Below are 26,295 nucleotides of genomic sequence, written 5' to 3' on the forward strand. Positions count from 1 at the left end.
GAGAGTTTGACTCTCATTTAAAACTTAACACTTTGAGGAGCAGCCACTTAGAAGAATTTTGAGCCCAGAAGACCAGACATTTGTCATTATTTAAAATTTTACTGTCACATTTATGTGATGTATCTTAAAGTGAAAAAAAAGGACAAATTTATACATGAAAGCTTAGCTTCTCTGGTGGCTAATTGATCTTGGAGACCAGTATTAGATGTGAAAGTGTAGCTTTTCTTGTAGCCACACTTGTGTATTAATTGAAACCATTAACTTTTCCTACTTGTGTGTTTGTGCTACTTAATAGTGATGTTGCTGTTGACTTTTTACATCTTGTGTTCTTTGCTCTAATGTCTGCTTTCATTGGCTTGCAAAATCACATGACATGAGCTATGATTGACCCATTGACCCACGAAAGCACATCACAATCTCAATTTCAATGCTTCAACAAACATGCTGTGTTTGGTGGAATTTTCGTATTTATACTTTTGTAATGTGTTTAAAAAAAAACAAACCACTTGTGGCCATTTATTAATGTGCTGGGACTGACTGATAAGTTTTAGAGCTCCAAAGGAAAATATACTGTCACTAAAAATGGAAAAAGTGTATTTTCATACCGGGGAAAGTGTTATTTACCGGGAAATCCGGGAATTTTTTTTCCTTCTCTGCGTATACACCCTGTTAAACAAGAAGATGAAGAGCTATCTCACTGAATGTGGGATAGCACTTGAAATGAAGGCACCACATAATTCTCAACAAAATGGGAATGCAGAAGTGAAAATAGGACCATCATCGAGTCCACAGGTCCATCCTCATTGGGGTGAATGTTCCAAAAATACCATTGGCAGAGACAGTTAACACCACTGTTTGTAAAATGAACTGGACTTCTGTCAAAAATGGAAGCAACATTACTCCATATGAATTATGGTCAGGCAGAAAACCACAAACCTCACATGAAGGCTTTTGCAGAAGCATTCATCCACTTATCTAAATTGTTCCACAAAAAGTTGGATCCAAAGGTAAAGAAAGTGATAATGGCTGGATATCTGGGAGAATCTGGTGTGTACAGATTTGTTGATCCAGAAAACAAGAAAATAATCTAATCCCACAACGTGAATTTCAATGAGGGAATTCTGACCATCCATAAAACCATTACAAAGCAGGATTGTGATGATTTACGTCATTCATAAGCTATTTTGGACACCAATACCAAAAAATCTGAAGGCAAAGATGGAGAACACAGTATCAAGCCACCAGCTGAAGAAGACAGAAAAGTACAAGAAGATAAGGCTCAAGATTCTGAACAACCACTCGAAGATAGGCAGTAGTCTTACAGATTATGTGACAGGAGCCAAACTGAACCTCCTGTCAGATATAATGTGAACTATGTAGACTGTCTTGAACTCAATACTTTTGAATAGGCAATCTTGGGTCCACGACATAAAAACAACACAAAATTCCCACATTCCACTACACTGACATTATCCATAGGAATCGGCTACTTCCCTTCCCCTACATAGCTCAACCGCAATTGTCGATACCACAAAATAAAAACCAACAACACCCAAAAATTATAATCAGACCGCAACTATACACCACAAAACCAACACCGAAAACAACAGAAACTGGAATTGGACACTTCTGTTGACCTCTATAGGTTAATTACAACTGACAATACCAAAACACATTGAGCCATGACACACTGGAATCTCACTCTTCCCTTGACCTATATACGTCAACTACAACTGATGACACCACACAGAGCTACGATGGCACATTGGAATCAGATGCTCTCCTTGACCCATATGGGTCAAAACCAGCTCACAATACCAATGCATCTACAACCAAAAGAATTGGAATCAGATACTCCCCTTAAGTTACATAAATCAACCACAAGTGATGATACCAAAACATCAAACATCTACATCTGCAATAAACAACAAACCAATAACACGTGAAAAACCTCACAAAACATCATAACTCCCAAACAACAGACCCAAAAAAAATGACTACTTACCATGAAAAAATTCTGACACTACACACTAGGTCAGCCATCCCAATCAAACACAGCCACAGCCTCAAACACAGTCCCCCCCCCCCCCCCACACACACACAAACAATAAAAACGCAACCCAAAACCTACCAAGCCCAACCCCCCCCCCCCCCCCCCCAAAACTTCACCCTCAACCCAAAAATAAAAATCAGAGAATAAACAAAACTCGTTCACACACTACCACTCAAAAACAACTGCAACAAAACTGATCTTCTGCAACATAATCATAAAACAAGCACCCCCCCCCCCCTCCCCATACAAAACCAAACTCACCTAAATCCACAAACATTACCAACAACCCCCCCTCCCCCCCACCACAACAAAAACCCCTCAACTAACCACCCTTGGCCTGTACATTTTACTAATAGCCCTCAAAAAAATGTCAAAAATGCAATACTCCCCAGGGACGCTTTTCCGCCAGCAATACTCATCTAACTGAAATTGCAGGTTAGAAGAGTGCCTCTTACCCCTCCCTATACTGATTTAACCACCCCCCAAAACCCCTGAATTTTATTAGTACACACCCCAGCCTTGTTATTCTTGAACTCTAAACTATGATTGACAACTAAAGTATCATAACCCCTCTTCCCCAACCCCCTATAAGACAAAAAAGCACCTGAAACTAATGTACTCCCCTCTTCTACATGATCTTCAATTAACCCCACCCATTCCCCCTTCATACGCCCCTCAAAAACCCTGAAAACACACCCTGCATACCCAGCCCCTGAAATAATGGCCCCCCACACCCATAAACCAACTTACCCCTTTCATATTTTCTCTTCCCAAACTGCAACTCATCTATCTCGACCACGAACCCCAGCCCACCTAATTTACCCCTATACTTAACATATTCTGAACAAACTTCGCTACAAATAGAAAACCAATCTAAAACTGACCTCTCACTCACACCAGTCTCATGTGTGCAATAACTGATGGAGGATCTATAACAGAAATAATAAGTCATCAAAACAACCTCTCTCATGGCCAACCAAGACTTCTCGAACCAGGTATCGCATCTAATGGAGTGCCAAAGATTATCCCTCTGGCACTGCCACATGTAACAGTCTGTGGTCCAAGACTCCAGAACTCTGGCCAACCGCATATTCTCTTTACAGACACTGCACTTGACTATTTCGGCCAGCAGTCCAAACACCTGCAAAAAATTTATGAGGGACATCATGTCCTCCCCCATTTCAGCATGCAACTGCGAACTGTTAAATTGCACTGTCATATCCATACCTAAAAAAAAGAATCCGCAAAATATATTAAATGCCTTACCGCAGGATAAACAGCAAACCAATGACCTCAATTAAATGAACCCAATACACCACATAACACATAGACCATATACACACCACCAGAGGACACCACCAACTGCAACAAGACAACATCTACAAACACAACCAACTCATAAACTAAATTCTGCGCTGTTGTGACATCACACATCACAACACCCTTACGTCATGAGTCAAAGCTGACGGGTGGGATTGGATGCCTCCATTGACCTGTCAAAATGCTATGGGAAGTTATGAAGTAAAAAACTAGCATGTGCTCCAGTGTCGGTCCACAAGGTAGGGGTGAAAAGCATAGATAATAATTGGACCAATAACAGTGACTACACTATACCAAAAGATACATCTGAAGTAATGAGCAGTTATCTTACGAATGTGTGCTGCCCTGTAAACACAGTATCTGTTAAGAATGACACTTGTTCCTCACCTAACACTAAAAATGCAGGTAAGAGGAATGAACCCACTGGTTGTAATAAAAAGCCAGAGGAAGTAATTGACTTAGTTGAATTTTATGAATGGGTAGAAACTTGTAGTTTGTCAGAGGACCAGCAGGTTAATAATTTACATGATTTAGGAATTGAAGCATTGATGAGGGAACCAGGTGAGTAAATTATTGACACTGATTTAATGAGCAAAGAAGCATTAGGTGCTGTGAGAGAAAATGATATTATGCATGTTGTAGATATACCCAAGGATGTTGTTAACAATTTAAGTGATGTTAGTGTCAGTGTCACAACCAATAGGCTCTGTAATCCAGCACCTTATGAAGAAACATGTGCAGATGATAAATATTATCTGAATAGTAAAACTGACTGTGCAAGTAGGCAACCATTTGCAATGAAGAAAGGTGAATTATTTCTTTATAATATGTGGCTAAATAGTGATGCAATTAGAAATGATAGTAATTTTAGAAAATGTTTCTTAATGTGTGTCAAATTTCATATCCCGATTGGTGGCAAAATACTAAAGATATCATTGTTGAACAACTGAAGGATAAGTACTTTAGTGGTGGCGAAAAATGTTATATTGATGAAAATGTTTGGATTAATGAAATTACCAGTGCAAGTGATAGTGTTAATGAAGTGTATGTTAATGTAATGACAGTAGGTAATAAAGGCGACAGTAATATAGGTAATTGTAATTCAGGAAGTCATTGTTTTAGTGAAATTGAAATGATTTGTTGTATGAATATGTTCAGTCTGAAGAAAGTTATGACATATGTAGTCCATTTATTAGAGTAAAAGTTGGTACCTGGGAAGGCACATGCCTTATATACACAGGGAGTCAAGTATCAGAAATATCTGAAATACTAAGCAAAAAGCTGAAGTGCGAGAATGGCTACATTGAGATACCAGTCATTGGGGAGAAAATAAGAGGTGCTCCAGGAAAACATAGTAAAACAGTCAAAGGTCAAACTTTGTTGTCTTTTACAATTAAGTGAGTCACCTTTACACATGGTTGCCTTGTTATACCAGGACTGAGGACTGTATTCTTGTGATGTTGTGGATTAGAAGTGTAGATGCAAGATTTGACTGGGGAGGACGAAAACTTATCACAACAACACCTAATGGGGAGTGTATCTCCACCAAGTTTGTCAGATCAAATACAGTTTTGTGTAACAATAAATTTAATACTATAAATGTTGCTAATGAAAAAAGATATGTTGACAAAGACATACCAGAGCTAGACTTAAGTGAAGTAGATTTCAAAACACTTGTAAACACTAAGGTTTCAGAAGCTAGTGGTCTAAACTGTGGGCAAAAACAGGAACTAGAGTCTTTGTTATGGGAATACAGTAATGTCTTTAACAACAATCCAGGAAAAGTTAGAGGTTACCAATGTACTTTGATAGTGAGACGCCATGATCCAGTTTTCATAAAACTGTATGGTGTGCCCATTGCAAAATTACAGTGGTTGAGAAACAATTATGTAAGATGGAAGTGTGTGGCATTATTGAAAGGAGTATCAGCACTTATAATAACCTGCTGGTAGTTGGGTCAAAGAGAGATAGGGGAGTGTGAATAGTTCTAGTCTCCAGGCCTTTAAACAAGATCTTATACAGGGAAACAGACCACCCTGAAAACATTGATGAGCTGTTTCAAGGATATAAAATTAATGTCAAGTCTAGACTTAACCTCAGGCTTTCACCAAGTACCTCTGGCACCCAACTCTAGGAAATACACCACTTTTCTATACAATGGTCATTGCTATCAGTATTGTGTAGTCCCTTTCGGATTGGACTCATCGGTAGCGGAGTTCATTAGAGCTTTAGACCATGTGCTTGGGCAGGAACTTGTATCCAAATTAGTGATTTATGTAGATGACATTTTAGTGATTGGACAAGATTGGAATGAGCATGTTGGGCTTTTAAGACAGGTGTGTGAGAAACTTAGAAGACGAGGAATGACACTAAAACTAGAAAAGTGCAAATTTGCAGTACCTGAGTTAAAATTTTTGGGATATGTCATAACAGTAAAAGGAATTTTGGCAGATCCAGACAAAATTAAAGCTATCTCAGAGTGTCCAATACCCCATAACATAAAACAACTGAAATCATTTTATGGGCTATGTGGATTCTACATAAAATTTGTAAGTAAACAAAGCTTAAATACACACTATCTAAGCAACTTATTAAAGAAGGATACTGTTTGGATATGGAGTAAAGAATGTCACGAAGCTTTTGACAAAATAAAAAAAGAACTGAATAACGAGAAGCTGTTACACAGACCAGATTTTAATTTACCTTTCTCTTTACATACTGACAGTAGTGATTATGGGCTAGGTGCTGAATTATTCCTAGGAAAAGAAGTCAATGGGGAGATAGTCCATTCTATAATTGCATTTGCAAGCAGAATGTTGTTGAAGCATGAAAAAAACTATACAGTCACAGAAAAAGAGTAGCCATACAGTGGTCATTTTCAAAATTCAGGACCTATTTACTCGGACATAGGGTCATAGTGTACTATGATCAGAAAGCCTTATGCTATTTACAGGAATGCAAGTTCTATCATGATAGGCTTACAAGATGGGCATAGTATTTACAACAATTCAATTTTGAAATTAAGTATATTTAAGGCAATGACAACATAGTTGCAGATGCCCTATCACGGCTACCAGTAGAAGGAGCAAAAGAAATTTTATATCAGAATGAAGAAAAACAGCTTAAAATGAGGTATGTTAAAGGGGTCACAGATGAAAAAGTTAATAGATCATTGTGTGATAAAATCAAGAGGAACCAGAACCATGATACAAATTGGAAATTAATAAAGAGCTGTGTAGGGAAAAGGAACTATGAAAAATTAGACAAGTACTATAAGATGTTTAAGGGTACTCTATTTAGGAGAACTGATGAAGACTCAGACAATTGGTATGCTTACCTGAAGATGAAGCTGAGAGGTTAATTAGGTATACACATGAGAGCTATGATCATTGTGGCATTCAGAAATGTATGCAGAAATTACAAGAAAATAATGGCCAAGAAAGCTAGGAAAAAATTGTCAACTTGTGATAAGTGCCAATGAGTCAAAGTAAGTAACAGAAAATCTCAAGGTGAAATCCAAAACATTACTCCTACACAACCTCTAGACTTAGTCGCTGTTGATTCCTATGCACCCCTTCCAAGAAATAGGAGTGGCCACAGCTACATTTTTATCGTGGTGGATGTATTTCCTAGACTAATCAAGTTGTATCCTGTCAGAAAAGGTAAAGAGATAGTTACAATAGTAGAAAAAGTGATCTTGTTGGATAATGGTTCACAGTTTTTGTCAAAAGTTTGGAAAGCCTTTATTGATAAAACAGAAATAAAAAATGTTCAAATATCTATATATAATCCATTATCATACCCAGCTGAGAGGTACATGCACAAGATGGGTCATTTACGTCATACATATTGCAGTCATACACATCCTACATGGTATGACCGTGTACTAGACTTTGAAGATGTCATGAAAAGCCTGCAACATACTTCCATAGGATTTTCACCTTATGAAATTATGTTTCATCTAAAACCAGACAACATTATCAATGAACTCGTAGAATTTCCACCATGCACAATGATGACTATGCGTGAATGTGAAACCACAGTCAAAGAAACCATGATAAAACAGGGGGAGATTAGAAAAAGACGACATGATAGCAAGATCAAAGCAACCAAGTTTAAAGTTGGAGATAATGCTTTCGTAAAATCACATGAGAAATCAAGAACGTTAACTTCTGAAATAAAGAAATTCTTTGATATCTACACTGGTCCATTCAAGATGGTTGAGAATCCATGCCCTAATGCGTACCGGTTGGTATATCCTAAATCCAGGAAAGTTCTCGGGCTAAGGAATATTGTTTCATTGGAACTGTATAAACAAAAGGGGAAAAACTATTCTGAAAAAGTTAAAGGGTGACTCAACAAAAGTTTTTCACTGGAAATTACGAAGTGCTGTGTATAAAAATTGACTGATTTTATGATATCGTTTTGTATACTTGAAAATGTTTATAATTTCTTTAAAATGTATTTGCTATATGAAGTGTTTGCAATGAATTTTTTTACATGTAATATGCTCATCATGTTAGTTCTTGATATTTCTATATGTCTATTCAATTTGAAAGCTATTTGATAATGTGTGTAATTCTAGCTTTTGTAACATTCTCACACCACAGTTGTTGAGACATCATTTAAAATGTAAACCACTAATCAGTGATAAATCTGTCTCACAACAATTAATAGTTTTTTAATTTTTTTTAATCTTAAAGGCAGAGTCTTAAATACTACACACTTAAGTTATTGAAATGTCCAACTGAACAAGGGGGAGAATCAGTTTAAGTAAACAACATGAACTACTGTATATTTGTTTCTCAAACACTGCAAAGCATAGGCAGCAATATTTTTCTAACTTTGATGTATATATATATCTTCCTAAAACTTTCAAACAACCATGACTCTACCGTTGCACTTTTAATGTGAATATGAACCCTTGTAACAGACTGACTGTAGCTTTGCATTTGAAAACAATTTAATTTTTTCTTTATCCTTGGTGTAAGTGTTATAGTCTGCAGTAAGACATTTTACACCCAAGATGTTAATGCATTTGTATTACAAGTTTATTGAATTTATTTTTACTTATAGGATCCCTTTTGGGCCAGTCCCTCTACCTTTGTAGTATTGCTCAGACAGATCCTGTATACCTCTCCCATTTGATATACATTACCAGACGGATAAATATCCATCCTAACCATGTACTTACATACAAACATTATGTAACCAAAAGGTGATCTCTGTATCTTATTTTTGGCTAACAGGGCATTATATTCAATGAAGTAATACAAACAGCTAAGCTGTAGAAATGGTCTTGCTTCCGTACAAGCTGAAATCAAACCTATTAAGGGAGGTCAGCTAAGTGCATATGGACAAAGTGGGACATTACTGTGAGTAGCGAGTAAAGTGGTCAAAAACAAACCAATAGTCAAAAGTTACAACATTTTAATGGTTTAATGTGATGTGCTATGATGTTATAGACTCATCAAAGTGAAATTTGTAAGTCTTCTTTTGTATTTCATTCACCTTAAAATTAACAATTGTATGTTAAACCTAATGTCATGCCAATTGCTATGGGCGGAAAGTTAGCAAAATTCAAAGAAAACAGTTATATTAAAAATTTTAATTTATTTAAAATCATATTCTTGGCAATTCCATTATTTTGGTTTCAGAATTTTGTTTGCACGTTCATACTTACAAAATTCTTGGGGGACTATTGTAATGGAACTGCTAAAAAGAGCCCATTTTGTTATAACTAACTAAAGTTGTTTTGAAAAGCATTTACTTAGTATGATGTTAGGGTGGGTGTTGTAATCAACGCAAATTTGAAAGTGTGCATATTTAAATTATGACTTTTAATATTTCTAAAAATTTGACTTGCGTTAATTATATGTACAAGTTATTATTATTAATGATATGAATATAATAGAAAGAAACAGTCCACGTGGGGAAAAAAATATATCTAAAAACAAAGATGATGTGACTTACCAAACGAAAGTGCTGGCAGGTCGATAGACACACAAACAAACACAAACATAAACACAAAACTCTAGCTTTTGCAACCAACGGTTGCCTCGTCAGGAAAGAGGGAAGGAGAGGGAAAGACGAAAGGATTTGGGTTTTAAGGGAGAGGGTACGGAGTCATTCCAATCCCGGGAGCGGAAAGACTTACCTTAGGGGGAAAAAAGGACGGGTATACACTCACACACACACACATATCCATCCACACATATACAGGCACAAGCAGACATATACAGAGGCCATTATTATTATTATTATTATTATTATTATTATTATTATAAATATTATTATTATTATAAAAATAATATAAAATATAATAAATATTATTATTATTATAAATATTACTACTATTATTATTATTTCTTTCTTTTCTCAGACATTATGTCTGGTCAAAAATGGACAGTGACGCGGACCTTGATCAAGCGTGACTTCCTTTTAACTGTACGGTATATGTTATATTGCATTTAGGAACTTTCGGGTAATTGAACATGTATCAATAATTACGGATTTCTGTAGTTGTATATATAAGTTTGGATGTAGCTGTATTGCATTGATGTTCTGGTGGATATTGTGTGGTATGACTCCTGTAGTTGATAGTATAATTGGTATAATGTCAACTTTATCCTGATGTCCTTGACTTCCTCAGCCAGTTGGAAGTATTTTTCAATTTTTTCTCCTGTTTTCTTTTGTATATTTGTTGTATTTGGTATGGATATTTCGATTAGTTGTGTTAATTTCTTCTTTTTATTGGTGAATATGATGTCAGGTTTGATATGTGGTGTTGTTTTATCTGTTATAATGGTTCTGTTCCAGTATAATTTGTATTCATCATTCTCCAGTACATTTTGTGGTGCATACTTGTATGTGGGAATGTGTTGTTTTATAAGTTTATGTTGTAAGGCAAGCTGTTGATGTATTATTTTTGCTACATTGTCATGTCTTCTGGGGTATTCTGTATTTGCTAGTATTGTACATCCGCTTGTGATGCGATCTACTGTTTCAATTTGTTGTTTGCAAAGTCTGCATTTATCTGTTGTGGTATTGGGATCTTTAATAATATGCTTGCTGTAATATCTGGTGTTTATTGTTTGATCCTGTATTGCAATCATGAATCCTTCCGTCTCACTGTATATATTGCCTTTTCTTAGCCATGTGTTCGATGTGTCTTGATCGAAGTGTGGCTGTGTTAGATGATACAGGTGCTTGCCATGTAGTGTTTTCTTTTTCCAATTTACTTTCTTCGTATCTGTTGATGTTATATGATCTAAAGGGTTGTAGAAGTGGTTATGAAATTGTAGTGGTGTAGCCGATGTATTTATATGAGTGATTGCTTTGTGTATTTTGCTAGTTTCTGCTCGTTCTAGAAAGAATTTTCTTAAATTGTCTACCTGTCCATAATGTATGTTTTTCATATCGATAAATCCCCTTCCTCCTTCCTTTCTGCTTAATGTGAATCTTTCTGTTGCTGAATGTATGTGATGTATTCTATATTTGTGGCATTGTGATCGTGTAAGTGTATTGAGTGCTTCTAGGTCTGTGTTACTCCATTTCACTACTCCAAATGAGTAGGTCAATATTGGTATAGCATAAGTATTTATAGCTTTTGTCTTGTTTCTTGCTGTCAATTCTGTTTTCAGTATTTTTGTTAGTCTTTGTCTATATTTTTCTTTTAGTTCTTCTTTAATATTTGTATTATCTATTCATATTTTTTATCTGTATCCTAGATATTTATAGGCATCTGTTTTTTCCATCGCTTCTATGCAGTCGCTGTGGTTAGCCAATATGTAATCTTCTTGTTTAGTGTGTTTTCCCTTGACTATGCTATTTTTCTTACATTTGTCTGTTCCAAAAGTCTATTTTATATCATTGCTGAATACTTCTGTTATCTTTAGTAATTGGTTGAGTTGTTGATTTGTTGCTGCCAGTAGTTTTAGATCATCCATGTATGGCAAATGTGTGATTTTGTGTGGGTATGTTCCAGTAATATTGTATCCGTAATTTGTATTATTTAGCATGTTGGATAGTGGTTTCAGAGCAAGGCAGAACCAGAAAGGACTTAATGAGTCTCCTTGGTATATTTCACGCTTAATCTGTATTGGCTGTGATGTGATATTATTTGAATTTGTTTGGATATTAAGTGTGGTTTTCCAATTTTTCATTACTATGTTTAGGAACTGTATCAATTTAGGATCTACTTTGTATATTTCCAGTATTTGTAGTAACCATGAGTGGGGTACACTATCAAAAGCTTTTTGGTAATCAATGTATGCGTAGTGTTGTGATCTTTGTTTAGTTTTAGCTTGATATGTCACCTCTGCATCTATTATCAGTTGCTCTTTACATCCTTGTGCTCCTTTGCAACAGGCTTTTTTTTCTTCATTTATAATTTTGTTCTGTGTTGTATGTGTCATTAATTTCTGTGTAATGACTGAAGTTAATATTTTGTATATTGTTGGTAGGCATGTTATGGGACGATATTTTGCTGGGTTTGCTGTGTCTGCTTGATCTTTAGGTTTCAGATAAGTTATTCCATGTGTAAGTGTATCAGGGAATGTGTATGGGTCTGCAATGTAACTGTTAAATAATTTAGTTAGATGTGAATGTGTTGAGGTGGACTTCTTTAGCCGGAAATTTGCTATTTTATCTTTTCCAGGGGCTTTCCAATTGCGAGTAGAATTAATTGTTTGGGTGACTTCATGTTGCAAAATTATCACTTCAGGCATTTGTGGTATCATCTTGTATGTGTCTATTTCTGCTTGTATCCACCATGCATGCCTGTTATGTTGTTCCGGGTTGGACCATATGTTCCTCCAGAAGTGTTCCATGTCTGTTATGTTTGGTGGATTGTCTATTTTAATGTGTGTGTTATCAATTGTCTGGTAAAATTTCTTTTGGTTTGTGTTGAATGTTTGGTTTTGTTTCCTTCTATTTTCACTTTTTTTGTATCTTCTAAGTTGTTTGGCCAATGCTTGTAATTTCTGCTTCTTTTCATCTAATTGCTCTATCGCTTCTTGTTGTGAGATTTTACATATCCTTTTTCATTTTTTTTTTCTGACATTTCATTTCTTATAAATTGTGTTAGCTGTCCGATGTCTCTTCTCAGTTTTTCTATTCTGATCTGTAGTCTGTGTTGCCATGCTGGTTTTGTGGGTTTTTTCTGTGTGTTGGTTGGTTCTGATCTCTGCCTAGTGTGTATATTTAGTGTAGTGAGTGCCCCTATATAAACCAGTAGTTGTAACTCTTCCATAGTTGTGTTTTCATTTATTTTGTTGTGTATGATTGTGTTGATAGTTTTTATTGTTGTTTCGACTTGTGGGTTATTTGACGGTCTATGCAAGAATGGTCTAATGTCTGTATTTGTGTCTTTGTGTTCTACATATGTTAGCTGAAATTTTTCTTCTATACCTAACATGTGTGTCACTTCGTGTTCTATTTGTGCTTGTTCTGGTGGCTCTCTTAAGATTTCGTTTTCCTCTGATTGTTTAATTGATGCGTGTTGTTCTTTGTTTGTTTGCTCTGGGATGTTTGAGTCCTTTACTGTATTTTCTTCTTCTTCTGATTGCACATTATTTTGTTCCAGTATTTGTTGTACTTGTTGTTTGATGTTTTCTAATTCTGACTGGGGTATCCTGTTATTTTTAATTATTACACGGATCTGATCAGCTAGTTGTTGTTCTGTTAAAAATTTTAATTCTGGGTATCCGGTAATAAATGTTGTGTATACTTGTGATCTGTATCCAGTTGTGTTGGTTCCTAGGTTTGTTGCTTGGTAATAACAGAACATGAGGTGTCGATTAACTTCATCTGACCATCTCATCCTCTGTCTTTGTTTTCCTTCTAGGGTGGTTGCAGGAAGCATATCCTGCAAAACACCTCTATTTGGATTTAAATCATTTTCCAGTTGGCTAGCAATGTCGTTACCATTGTGGACGGGCATAGGGTTCAAGCGTCGTCCCCGACCATGACGGCGCTTGTCCGAGGCTTCTTTAGTTCTGTCCTGAACCAACTAATCACACTAAAAGGGGGGTTAGCCCTATTAGTGGTTTGTTCTTTTCGTCGCCTTTTACGACATACCGGAGGCCTATTCTTTTCCCGGGCCTCCATGGGGTTTATTATTATTATTATTATTATTATTATTATTATTACTATTATTATTGTCACTGAATTATCCTTTATGCTGTTTAATATCTCATGTAACTTAAAAATGCAGTATCAATAATTTATACAGAAATTGTAAGTTCTTTGTCACTATGACTCTGTGATCTTTGGTCAGCAATGTGATTTTGGCCACTTGTTTTTTGGCCATGGTCAAGAGCAGTTGTTTTTAAGTTCTGGCAATAAATATGTGGGTTTTTTTTCTAAACAAAAAAACGTGGAATCCTGCTTCATGATTTAGGTGGTCTGGTGATAGTAAAAACCCGCACCTTTTTCATCCAGAGCAGTAAAGGAATCAATCATTGCCTAGACAATGAAACCATTTATACAACGGATATTCAGCAGCATCAAGGTAAGGGACATCATGATCATCTCTACAAAGTACTTTACATCCATTAGCCACACCGTAACGGTGTCTTTATGGAAATAACCTTGCATTGTAGTAGAGGGGGTCCATGATAACCTTTCCAGTGACAATAGCAGCAGCAGCAGCAGACAGTGTACTCAAGTTCATATCGCAACTGTAAATTAAGGGTCAATGAGAGAATTTCAGATGAACACAGATAATATCTTGTTTCTGATTAATGTAGACATGTACCATAGCATCAGATCACTACAGCTTCAGTATCGTCAGTGCAGAGTGGTACAGTTAATCCTGTTGTGAAGTCAGATCATAGTCCGAGTTAAGCATAAGGGGCATTCAAATGAAACCCCATCACTAAATTTTATTGACTCAAAAATGTAGTTATACACACATACTCAAACAGAGTCACCAAAACTGTTGGCACATTTATCCCATTGCAATATTAGCCGGTCGATTCCATCCTTGAAGAAGCTAGTAGGCTGCTGTCAGATCCAGGCCTGGACCCAGTCAGACACTTCATAATCTGTTGTGAATCGATGTCCATGAATACCTTGTTTTAAAGGACAAAACACATGAAAGTCACATGATGATAGGTCAGAACTGTATGGAGGATGTTCCAGCATTTCCCACCAAAATTGCTGCAATGTCATCTTCACTGCATTGACCATGTGTGCGCACGCATTATCATGCAGGAAGATAACGCATTGGACAGCATGCCTTGGTGTTTTGACTTGATGGCTCATCTAAGGTTCTGTAAAGTGGCTTGATAATGCTGGGCATTGATGGTGGTTCCCCATTCCAGGAACTCGACCAGCAGTAGGCACTTGTGGTCAAACAAGAATGCCACCATGACCTTACCAGAACTGGTGTGCATGGCCTTTGATTTTTTTGGAGGTGGTGAAGCCGCATGTTTCCACTGCTTGCTGTGATGCTTGCTTTCCAGTTCAAAATGGTAACACCATGTATTGTCACCTGTGACAATACATGACAGAAAGCCGTATTTCTCCTCATGATAATGTTGCAGATTACTCAAAGATAGTGCCATTCGAGTATTGCACTGTTTGGCAGTCAGTTGCTGGGGAACCAATGTGCACAGATTTTTCAAAAATTCTAGTGTTGATGCATTATGGTGTGGGTGGTGCCCATGCTAATACCCAATAACCAATGGATCTTGTCCACAGTGATTCTGAGGTTGTCCAAGACTAAAGCATTCACTTCTGCAACCATTTCTGGTGTGATGACACGATGAGCCTATCCAGGATGAGCATCATCTTCCAGTGACCTGTGCCCCTCAAGGAATCATTTGCACCATTCCACAACACTTGAACGACTCAGACTGTACTCACTGTACACAGCCTTCATCCCTCAATACATTTCACGGCCTCCAACTCCCTCCGCCGCCAAAAATCGAATCACTCCTCTTTGTTCCTGCTTACTCGTCTGCATGTTTGGTAGTGGACGATAACTTGTGTGACCATCTTCTCTTTGCCATGAACCCACACTGGCACTATGCAACATGAAACGGTGTGCATGCATCAGTCCCTCTGCCAATAGATGGCGACACCATACCCGCAGTTACGTGGTGCCACCTTACATTTGAGGCAAAGGTAGATGCACTGACCAGTTTTCATTTGAATGAACCTCATATAAAAATGTAATTAGACAACTAACTCTGTAAGTAGAAAACTCATCTAACATTTTTGGCTTAGAAGCTTTTGTGCTTTATGTTTCCAAAATCAAGGCAAAGCAAATCTAATTTTCACCATTGCAGTCAAAGAACTTGATATGTTAGGGGCACAATAAAACTAACAGTTTGAACCTATATTACATTCTGCGATGGGGTTTCAAGCTAAGCTCACATATCTTGTAAGCAGTCAGCAGTGCCTAATTTTTGTAGAGCAATGTCCATTGTCTATCTCCATACACAATCAAGTGGAACTAGACAGTATAGGAGTATTAGCAATAGTATCGTTTAGCCAGTGGGCAAAGTCCATGGTAATAATAAACAAGCCTAAACATGTGAATTATAATACATGCCAGTTTTGTGTCTACCATTAATATTCAAACCAAGGGCCTTGCCACAGTGGTCACACTGGTTCCTGCTGTCAGTCTCCGAAGTTAAATGGTCGGCCTTGGCTAGCATTTGGATGGGTAACTGTCTGGGTCTGCCAAGTGCTGTTAGCAAGTAGGGTGCACTCAGCTCTTGCGATAACAAGCTGCTTGATGGAGAAGTAGCAGCTCTGGTCACAAAAGCTGACAATGGCCAGAAGAGCAGACATGGTGGACCCAAGGTGGCAGTGGTGGTGATAGGGATTGTCAAACATTTGAGGTTATGGCCAATTGGGAGCAAATAGTCAGATACGGAAAATGGCTAAAGCTGCAAAGAGGTGTAGTGTGTTAACTGCCCCCCCCCCCCCCCCCTCAAACCCTCCTCCAGTCCCTCCCCTCACAGATGGCCAGGCATGGTGTCCCACACTCCTACAGCCTTTGCCCTTATTTTAGGCATCAACAGAGGTTTGACTATGACCAGCAATGGGAGCCAATGAAGGTGAAACCATTTCCACCCCCTAAACCACTTCTGATTCCTCACTAAGCAATTGGTGGATGTTGAGCATAGCCAGACTGAGGTGATCATGGAGGCCAAATTATTGTCCCAATTAGAACCACTACCGGCAGCTTATCACTACAGGCAGTACCAAGCAATACCCCAGAAATTGTCAACAGGCCAGTAGTTTCACACACAGCAGCAATATCTGACCTGCTTGGTCACAATGAGAAAATGCTGCAGGAGCCTTTGGTTGGTATTTCAGTACCACTCTCTCCCTTCCCTCAATGAAGTAAACACTGCCTTAATTACCATATGGTAATTAAGAGAGGGAGGGATTTGGTATCCAGTATTCATTCTGATTCCTCACCCCGATTGAGTATCAGTTTGGAAGAAAAGTCAGAGGTACTCAGACATCATGGCATAACTGTAGCTTTCTCCTATGTGTGGCGACACCCTAGGCATGTCACATCAGCCTGTCCACAGACGCAGGAGCCCCAGTAAATACCTTGGCCCCACACTTTTCCCTCAGTTCCTCATTGGTTTCTGAAAACTTTGATACACATCATTAAGACAGTAGACTGACTGGTCATGCCTTCATTTGTGTTTTTTTGATTCAGATCATTCCCTGGACTGTTTTGTGCGCCTCTATGATGACTTTCACTACCTTCTAGACCTTGTTTCTGGCTAGCCACTCACATTGTTAACTCCTTGCCATCAACCACAGAAACTGTCTATTTGTTCAACTGCATTACTGACAGTGCAAGTGATCATTAAATATGTTCTACCTACACAGAATCAAATAGAAAAATTTAACTTTTTTGACAACAACAACAACAACAACAAAAACAACAACATGTTTGTCCTTAACCTTAGAACACTAGCGTGGGATGTTATATTGCTACTGAACCATTTTAAAGTTTACTACTCCACATTTTATTCAAAAGAACTCATAATGTGTACGTTATGCATTAATTAATTACAATTATTAGATCTCCAACGGTATGTTGCACATAGAATTAATTACAAAATGTAATGTTTTATACCCTAGTGAAATCAGTAAATTTAATAAGGTTTTAGCAATCTAGGGCTCACATACTTTTCCAAAAGATAACAAATAGAAAGTGCATGTGGAAAGAACCAAAACAACTAAAAATAAAACTAGCTGTATTTATAAAATTACAAGGAGACAGAATGGCTCATCTTCAGAATGCCAAATTCTAAGTACTGCCAATAGGTGTATATAAAACTACAAACTGTTCCTTCTTTTATTAAGCCAGAAAGAGGAATAAAACAAGAAAGGTCAGAACAGAGAGGTAGGACATTGAGAGCCGTCTATGGTGAGGTTAAAAGACTTTTCACAAATCCTCACAACAGGTATGTCTTGAAAGCTAGGATACTGTTTGTACTTCTGTAAGTATCTGTCAGTAGTATTTTGTATTTCACCCCTTAAGGTTGGAACAGAGTAAAAGTTGCAGCAAATAGAGTTAAAATGAAACACACTTGGTGAAGCGGTCAGTCACATATAAAAAAGTGTGTGATTGAGGGTTAAAAAGAAGATGAAAGAAAAGTAAAGGGACAATGTTGAGAAGAAGCTAAGGAATGGTGTGAGACAAAATAAAAGAAGAACCAAAGAAGAAAAGTAGAATATAAGTCAAACACAGAAATTCTGTAAGGAGATGTACAATGAAGTGAATTTTTAAAAAAAACTGTGACATTATCTACAAAAGGAGTGTAATTTATGAACAAAATGTCTCATTATTACCTTATTTGACAAACATCCCGACTCATAACATCAATTTGATATGTGCAATGCTGCTGGACTACAGGTGGGTTCACAAAATAGGAAAGTCTCTGATGGGTAGTTGTGTAGCAGCTCCTCTCAACTGTGGGCAGAAGAGACACAGTAGGGTTAAATCCACATACAATCATAATATGCATACAACTAGCAGCAAGACAAGATCAATACAAGCATATGATACTGCATTTAATTACTGAGCTAAAAACATTGAACAGTCAGAAAAACATTTTTTATCGACATTCACATTATTGGATGCTACATTGAGCTGCATTTTCAATGTTTTAGCATATTAACCTGAGTGTATTGTTCAAGTGAAGATACAGACCAGCCTCTCTCCTTCATATTAAATTCTTGTTCTTATTTTATTCATTCTTTGTATGTACTCTCCATATTTGTTATATTAAAGGTATTGACAGATGTGAAAATTACCGAACTATCAGTTTAATAAGTCACAGCTGCAAAATACTAACACGAATTATTTACAGACGAATGGAAAAACTGGTAGAAGCCAACCTTGGGGAAGATCAGTTTGGATTCCATAGAAATGTTGGAACATGTGAGGCAATACTGACCCTATGACTTATCTTAGAAAATAAATTAAGGAAAGGCAAACCTACATTTCTAGCACTTGTAGAATTAGAGAAAGCTTTTGACAGTATTGACTGGAATATTCTCTTTCAAATTCTGGGGAGTGAAAGGCTATTTACAATTTGTACAGAAACCACATGGCAGTTATAAGAGTCGATGGCCATGAAAGGGAAGCAGTGGTTGGGAAGGAAATGAGACAGGGTTGTAGCCTATCCCCGATGTTATTCAATCTGTATATTGAGCAAGCAGTAAAGGAAACAAAAGAAAAATTTGGAGAAGGAATTAAAATCCACGGAGAAGAAATAAAAATTTTGAGGTTTGCCGATGACATTGCAATTCTGTCAGAGACAGCAAAAGACCTGGAAGAGCAGTTAAATGGAAAAGGCAGTGTCTTGAAAGGAGGATATAAGATGAACATCAACAAAAGCAAAACGAGGATACTGGAATGTAATTGAATTAAATCAAGTGATGCCAAGGGACTCAGATTAGGAAATGAGACACTTAAAGTAGTAAAGGAGTTTTGCTATTTTGGGAGCAAAATAACTGACAATGGTCGAAGTAGAGAGGATATAAAATGTTCACTTGCAATGGCAAGGAAAGCATTTCTAAACAAGAGAAATTTCTTAACATTGAGTATAGATTTAAGTGTCAGGAAGTCATTTCTGAAAGTATTTGTATGGAGTGTAGCCATGATTGGAAGTGAAACATGGACAATAAACAGTTTAGACAAGAAGAGAATAAAAGCTTTTGAAATGTGGTGCTACAGAAGAATGCTGAAGATTAGTTGGGTAGATCACATAACTAAGGAGGAAGTACTGAATAGAATTGGGGAGAAGAGAAATTTGGGGCACAACTTGACTAGAAGAAGGGATCGGTTGGTAGGACATGTTCTGAAGCATCAAGGGATCATCAATTTAGTATTGGAGGGCAGCGTGGAGGGTAAAAATTGTAGAGGGAGACCAAGAGATGAATACACTAAGCAGATTCAGAAGGATGTAGGTTGCAGTAGGTACTGGGAGGTGAAGAAGCTTGCACAGGATAGAGTAGCATGGAGAGCTGCATCAAACCAGTCTCTGGACTGAAGGCCACAACAACAACTGGAAATCATGTAATGGTGCAATACAAAACACATACAGCAAGTAAAACGTGAGGATAGCGATTAATGGAGAGAAGTGTAAAGTTAAAATTTCAGATGGTGTAAGACTGAAGCACCTGGAATTAAGATGAACCAAAATCCCATTTACTGAATAAGAATTCTGGATGGCAGTGAATACTTGTATGCAGAATATACCGGTACTATTCAAATTTGCAACATTTCTGAAATTTTAAACTTAAAATGAATATTCTAACTGATTCAACTGCAGGTTCCTCAATATTGCATTATCTAAATGAAACACTTTTCTGCCTTGTTTCACGAACTTTATTTTTGTATGACATATGTTTCTGGTTATTGGTTTGGTTGGTTTGTTTGGGGAAGGAGACCAGACAGCGAGGTCATCGGTCTCATTGGATTAGGGAAGGACGGGGAAGGAAGTCAGCCGTGCCCTTTGAAAGGAACCATCCCGGCATTTGCCTGGAGCGATTTAGGAAAATCAAGGAAAACCTAAATCGGGATGGCCGGACGCGGGATTGAACTGTCGTCCTCCTGAATGCGAGTCCAGTGTCTAACCACTGCGCCACCTCGCTCGGTTTCTGGTTATAAGACCATAATCAGTACACCACAGATTCCAAAGATGGCAACGAAGCAAAGATAAACAAGTCAACTGAATAATCTTAAAAGCTGTAAATTGAAGAAGTTAAATTCATCATTTGTCAAACATTGTTTAAACCAAAACCACAAATGTGTACTAGATGTAGAAGTCCTACACTTAGAGGGAAACAGTGCAGAGCTCCTTCAATTAGAAATACCACGGGGGAAAATACACAGACACACAGATGTGTGTAATAGTAGAAGTACCATTGTGCCTTCATTCATAAAAAAAAGATGATGGCATAAATAACCATTCGTGTGCACATACCTCTACTCCAGTATATGTTTATTCATAATTATTGTAAATGCTGTCCTAATGAATGTTGTAGAATACAAATGGAGCTGTGTCAAAACTGTCAACCTCTGTTTTATAGTGAAAGTAAATACCCGACAGGTTAAGAAGTTGAGCTGTTTACCTTTGCTTTGTTGCCATCTTTGGGATCACTTTTGTACTAGAAAATGGGGCTATGAAATGAAATCTTTTGCTGTACAGTAATAATAAAATTTGTGAAGCAAATCAAAAAAGTTTTCTGTTTATCTAAAATGAACAGTCAAAAATCAAAATTATGGTTTTAGGCAACTTAAAGATGAGGAGTACATCTGATAGATAGGTACAGTACACAAAAGTTGATAATTTTTATTTAGGTAGATTAATTATGGGAGATAACTAAAGATCATGGAAATCAGTAAAGAATTTTCAACATCATAACATGGTTCATAATATAAGACTATTACTATTATCGAGACATTACATATGGACTGTACTCCTAACCGGCTGTGAAAACTGGAGTCTGTTGTTAACAAGTAGAAACTCCTTAGAAGTGATAGTAATGTGACTTTGGCGCAGCCTAACAAAAGAAACCTATGAGCAAGGAAACCTCAAAAAAACTGTCCTTAGAGGGAAAATAAAACTTTTTGGACATGTGTGCACTCCATGTGCATACAGGGGGTGGAAGTCATTCTGGGTAAGGGTGCTTCCAGACACCATGAAGAGTACAGGGTGCAGCCAACAGCAGGTAATGGCCCATGTCAGTACCAATGATGTGTCGCTTTGGATCAGAGGAGATTCTCTCTGGTTTCGGGCAGCTACAGGAAATGGTAAAGACTGCCAGTCATCCTTACGAGATTAAGGAGGAGCTCACCGTCTGCAGCATCATCAACAGAACTGACTGTGGTTCTTTGGTGGAGAGGTGAGTGGAGGGTCTGAATCAGTGGCTCAGGCAGTTCTGTGACCGCGTGGGCCGCAGATTCCTTGACCTGCACCACTGAGTGGTGGGTTTCCAGGTTCCGCTTAATAGGTCAGGAGTTCACTACACATAGGTAGTGGTTACATTGGTAGTGAGGGCTGTGTGGAAGGGACTGGATGGCTTTTAAGGTTAGAGGCTCTCAGGAAACCACAGAAATGGTGTTCGACTAAAAGGGGGCAGGTAACACACAGCAAGGTAGTTATAGATATGATTGGTATTGTAGTTGTAAATCATCATAACTGTGTTGGGAAAGAACCAGAACTCTAAGCCCTAATAGAAAGCACAAAAGCCAAAATAGTTACAGGTACGGAAAGATGGCTAAAGCTGGAAATAAGTTCAGCTAAATTTTTTTCAAATGACCTAACAGTGTTCAGAAAGGAAAGATTAAATACAGTTGGTGATGGAGTATTTATTACTGTCAGAAGAAGTTTTCCTCTTAGTGAAATTGAAGTAGATAGTTGCTGCAAAATAGTATGAGTAGAGGTTATACTCAACAATTGGACTAAACTATTAACTGGAACGTTTTACTGACCCCCCCCCCCCCCCCAACTCAGAAGATATAGTTGCTGAACATTTCAAAGAAAACCTGAGTCTCACTTCAAATAGGTACCCCACTCATACAATTATAGTCAGTGGTGACTTCAATCTACCCTTGATGTGCTGGAAAAATTATATGTTTAAAGCCAATGGCAGGCATAAAACATCATCCAAAATTGTACTGAATGTTTTCTCAGAAAATTATTTTGAACAATTAGTTCATGAGCCCACTCAAAGCGTAAATGGTTGCAAAAGCATACTTGACCTCTTAGCAACAAATAATCCTGGACTAATAAGGAGTATCAGGATGAATACAGGGATTAGCAACCACAAGGCAGTTGCTGCTAGGCTGAATAATGTAACACACACAACCGTAAAAAAAATGCAAAGCACTTCTATTTAAAAAAAATGTTCTTAATGCCTTTTTAAGACACAGCCTCCACTCCTTCCAATCTGATCATTTAAGCATATAAAAGATGTGGAATGATTTCAAAGAGATAGTATCAATCGCAATTGAGAGGTATACACCATATAAATTAATAAGTGATGGAACTGATCCCACATTGTACACAAAACGGGTCAGATTGCTGTTGCAAAAGCAAGAAAAAAATCATGCCAAATTTAAAAGAACACAAAATCCCCAAGATTGGTAAAGTTTTGCAGACGTTTGAAATATAGTGTGTACTTCAATGTGAGATGCTTTTAATAATTTCCACAACAAAACTCTGTCTCCGAATCTGGCAGAAAACCCAAAGAGATTCTGGTCATACATAAAGCACACCAGTGGCTGCCAAGAAGAGAAAAATAGAAGTAGATATCCTTGGTGTAGTAAGGCATGGCCTCTGGTTCTGATTTTATACCAGTCAGGTTCCTTTCAGAGTATGCTGATACAATAGCTCCATATTTAGCAATTATACACAACTGCTCACTCATATAAAGATCCATACCTAAAGACTGGAAAATTGCTCAAGTCATACCAATTTCCAAAAAGGGAAATAGGAGTAATCCGCTGAATTACAGATCCATACCACTAACATTGATTTGCAGTAGGGTTTTGGAACATCCACTGTGTTTGAACATTATGAATTACCTGGAAAAAAACGATTTATTGACACATACTCAGCACAGATTCAGAAAACATCATTCATGTGAAACACAACTAGCTCTTTATACTCATGAAGTAATCATTGTTATCAACATGGGATGTCAAACTGATTCCGTATTTTTAGATTTCCAGAAGGCATTAGACACCGTTCCTCACAAGTGTCTCCTAACCAAACTGCGTGGCTATGGAATATAGCCTCACTTGTGCGACTGGATTCGTGATTTCCTGTCAGGTCACACTTCGTAGTAATAGACAGAAAGTTATAGAGTAAAACAGAAATTATATCTAGCATTCCCCACGGAAGTGTTATAGGCCCTTTTTTGTTCCTGATCTATATTCATGACATAGGAGACAATCTGAGTAGCCCTATTAGACTGTTTGCAGATGATGCTGTCATTTACCATTCTCGTAAAGTCTTCAGATGACCAAAAAGAATTGCAACATGATTTAGATAAGATAGTTGTATGGTGTGAAAAGTGGCAATTGACCCTGAATAAAGATAAGTGTGAATTTATTCACATGAGTACTAAAAGAAATCCGCTAAATTTCGATTATGCGATAAGTCACACAAATCTTAAGGCTGTAAATTCAGCTGAATACTTGTGGGTTACAATTACAAATAATCTAAATTACAATGATCACATAAATAATGTTGTGGGTAGAGCAAGCCAAAGACTGCGATTCATTGGCAGAACACTTAGAAGGTGCAACAGATCTACTAAATAAACTGCTTACACCGCATATGTCCACCCTATTCTGGAGTATTGCTGTGTGGTGTGGGATCCACATCAGGTTGGACTGATAGATGACATCAAAAAAACTTCAAAGAAGGATGGCTTGTTTTGTATTATCACAAAATAGGGGAGATAGTGCCACAACATGATACGTGAATTGGAGTGGCAACCATTAAAACAAAGGCGTTTTCATTGCAACACGACCTCCTCATGAAAATTCAATCACCAGTTTTCTCCTCCGATTGCGAGAAAATTCTGTTGGGGTTACACTTACATAAGGGTTACACTTACATAAGGAGAAATGATCATCATAATAAAATAAGATAAATCAGGGCTTGCAAAAAAAAATTTAAGTGTTTGTTTTCCCCGTGCGCCGTTCGACAGTGGAATGGTAGATATACAGCTTGAAGGTGGTTCATTGAACCCTCCTGGCACTTTACTGTGAGTAGCAGAGTAATCACATAGATGTAGATGTATACATGTTGATTCTCATTAACATTTAAAACCACCCGAAGCAATATAGATGTCACTGAGACAAGTAATTTAATGTAATACGCACAGGGCCACAAATGTCAGAAAATACTCCAAAAATGGGTGACAAAAGTTGAACACGTGATGCTATCAAATGACATTCCTGATCACACGTGCAGCAGTTGGCTTTTTTAACCCTACCCTAGCCAACAGGGGGCAGTGGTACACATAGCTCCGCCAAGGTAGTCTGTTTTCGTACACATTTTGTAAATGTGATCTATTGTAAACATTGAAGTCACAAAGTTATCACCTTCACCATAACCAAGCAGAAGCTGTTATTATTTTGTGTTTCTTCCCTTTTTTCCTTTCTTGTCTCATTTAAGACTTTAGTTAGTAAATAACACATAGGTCATTTACTGGTAGCAATGCAATTTGGAAGCTTATACTTATTTACTAGGGACACAATATGGAAGGTTTCTGTTGCAATGTACTTCACAGTTAACCAGCAGAGACCATAACAAAGGTATTTAAAATAATGAATATGATCCCAATGTAAAGGCATAATTGTGTAATGCAATGTAAAAGAAAACTGCCAGCCAAATGAAATACTCAAACCCTGAGCCCCATGCACTAAAGTGATGCACATAGGGCCAGAGCCACACCAAATACCTCACTTGAGTTGGGATGATCAGTTGCAACAGACTGATAGGCTCCACCACTGCATGCGTGGTGAGGTATGTCACCTGATGACATCACATGTTCAACATTTGTCATTCAATGTTGAGGTACTTCCCGACATTTGTGGCCCCATGTGTCTTACATTAAATTGCTTGTCTCACTTCTGAGTTTTTTAGATTCACCATGTGTAAACTTAATAAGACTTTAACAAAGTCTTTAAATTATGATCTTGGAAAGAAATTTGGTAAATAAAAGTAAAATTACAATTTTTCTTGAACTTTTAGCACTTTCCACTAACAAAATATTTCCCTCCAAAATGAAATAGATCTAACAATCAATTTTTCTAATACCTGAAAATTTGAAGGAGGTTTTCCTAATTAGGAATATGAAAAATTCACCATCATCTGGTCTTGATGGTTTACCTAGCTACATAATGAAACAGATTGCTGACGAAATAGTACAACCACTTTGCAACCTAATTAACTGGAATTTTCCCTCAACCACACAAAACCTTCAAGATAGTTCCTTTAAAAGAGAAAGGACACAAGCATTAGGTCAACAACTACTGACCTGTATCCCTCCTCCCAACTGTGTCTGAAATTATAGAAAAAATTGTATATACTCAAGTAATGTACTTTTGAGAAATAACTCCCTACTAACAGCACAGCAGTTTGGCTTTTGTGAAAATAAATTCGTCAATGATGCTCTCTTTACATTTACTGACAGATCATATAGGCATTTGATGAAACACACTATGTCCCTGGACTTTTCATCCATCAAACGGAGCACAGCTGGTAGAAATAACAACACATGACTGATACACAAGCTGCTCAGATATAATACCAGTCATATCAGGAGTCCCACAGGAATCAACCTTAATGGCCCTTCTCTCCTACCCTTCATTAACCCTCCGTTACATGCGTGAAAATTCGTGAAATGGT

At 37.4% G+C, this 26,295-nt stretch overlaps 1 protein-coding gene across 1 annotated transcript in view; it reads right to left on the reverse strand.

Moving 5' to 3' along the window:
- Positions 1–26,295, reverse strand: part of LOC124777461 — a 195,447-nt gene that overhangs the window by 81,499 nt on the left and 87,653 nt on the right. Inside the window, exon 4 of the mRNA XM_047252884.1 lies at positions 18,209–18,329. Coding sequence (XP_047108840.1) covers positions 18,209–18,329 — 121 coding nt within the window. The remainder of the gene's footprint in view (positions 1–18,208; positions 18,330–26,295) is intronic.

This window comes from Schistocerca piceifrons, chromosome 2 (assembly GCF_021461385.2).
Source record: "Schistocerca piceifrons isolate TAMUIC-IGC-003096 chromosome 2, iqSchPice1.1, whole genome shotgun sequence".
Lineage (NCBI taxonomy): Eukaryota > Metazoa > Arthropoda > Insecta > Orthoptera > Acrididae > Schistocerca > Schistocerca piceifrons.